The 1,698-nt window shown below is 46.2% G+C and overlaps 1 protein-coding gene across 1 annotated transcript in view; it reads left to right on the top strand.

The window, feature by feature from the left end:
* The window catches only part of LOC109847419 (chitinase 1-like), a 2,869-nt gene continuing 1,964 nt past the window's right edge, over window positions 794-1,698 (top strand). Inside the window, 1 exon segment of the mRNA XM_020416647.1 lies at window positions 794-819. Coding sequence (XP_020272236.1) covers window positions 794-819 — 26 coding nt within the window.

Here is a 1,698-nt window from a genome sequence, read left to right as displayed (position 1 = left end):
ACCTATTTCTGTATTGGAGCCGAGCTCACGGCATTGCGAGACACTTCGTTGGAAAGGAAATCTTGGGCCAACTAGATAAGGTGACAAATTTGAAGAACCGTGCCTTTCTGGAGGAGGATCGGTGTTTAGTTTCTGGACAGAGGCTTCGACAAATTTGGGTCATCCTATTAAAGAGTTGTCAACTGCTGTGATTGGAGGTAAAACTCTATTGGAAGATAGGTCTGGTAGTGTCACTTCGGTTGAGGCTTCGATGAGGGAGCTATTTGACTCACAGCAGGTGGAGAGTTTTGGACAGACCTTAGATGTATCGCAGCGGGTGGAGAGTGATGTTACTCCACATTGGGTGAAGATTACTCCAGATCATACTACATTGTTTGGGATTCCAGCTGAGGTGACACAGCGTGGAAGTCATTTGGATTCGGATGCAGATGATGAGTTGGGTTTTGACTCGAGTGCAGCTGATAGATGCAGTTTGGATATGACTATTGGTTCACCTCAGGTGGAGGTGTTTGAGGCAATTGGAGGTGCTATCAGCCGCAGAGTTGATGATATTTGAGAAGGGTTGCGAACTCTTCTATTTGATTGAGGTCATTTGCGGCCATTTGGGTGAACTACGTTCGGCTTGATTCCTTAGGCAAGAGGATACGTAGGCAGTCTTATGATGCAGCCGGGTTGGATTTTAATGGGGGTGAGATCGATTTGGTGAGTAGATACCGACGTTTGGGTGAGTGTTCGCACTCCCGTTTGGGTCTCGACTTGTGTGGATGGAATCCGTTGTTATGTGTCCGTTACCATGGCGTACTGGACGCAACAAGTGAGGCATTTGGTGTGGTCAGTGTTGGCTCAATTTTGGGAAAACTTCGCCGAGGTGGAGAATTGTGGGGGCCACAAGCCTTGTTTTTTTTCTCATGAAGAGGCGTGAAGAGCACAGCCAACAAAACCGCGTGAAGATCACTTGTGAGGGCCACAAACCTTTTCCTTCTGCTTCTTTCCGTGTGAACAGGCCCACCCGATTCATAAATTCTGCTGCTATAAATAGAGTTCCTAGGGTTTCGTGAGAAGTTGGCTTTGAGAGCGAAGGCAGGGGACGTGATTAGGCGGCTGAGTTTTCTTCTTTGGGCACAAGTGCAGAGAGAGGGAGGAAAGTCGGCTGAGAGAGAAGTGACTGTCTCGGGTTTTGTGAAGAGAGAAAAAGTATTTGGAGGCTGACCTTTTCTTGTGAAGAAAAGCAAGGAGCCTATTCGAGGGTTTAGATTGTGAGAGTTGTAAACTCATTTGTATTCTTTTTCTCTATAATAGTAGATCCCCCCTCCTTGCCCCGTGGACGTAGGCAGTTTGCCGAACCACGTAAAATTGGTTTGTTTGAGTTTGTGGCCATTGTAATAGTTTTAGGATCCCTCGACGCGCAGTCCTAGAGCTGACGAGAGGAAGAGCTAATATCCCACTTTGATGGGATATTAGGCTTCAGATTCTTGTTCCCTTTGAGAAACAAGAATTCTTATCGATCTTTCTCTCTTATTGTGCACCAGAAACTCTGCCGAAATTTCCCCTGCGCACAACATGAATTAGATCACAGTGCTCGGAACAATTACCCATGCCTTTCTTTTATCAGCTACCAAGTCTACCGCTTCGACATGAATGACTTCAGAAATTTTACATGATAAATATGCATGGAACCCAGTATGGTAAACACGCCAC

Source organism: Asparagus officinalis, chromosome 7, assembly GCF_001876935.1.
Source record: "Asparagus officinalis chromosome 7, Aspof.V1, whole genome shotgun sequence".
Classification (NCBI taxonomy): Eukaryota; Viridiplantae; Streptophyta; class Magnoliopsida; order Asparagales; family Asparagaceae; genus Asparagus; species Asparagus officinalis.
Note: the sequence above shows the minus strand (reverse complement) of the source record. Positions and strands in the feature narration are given on the sequence as shown.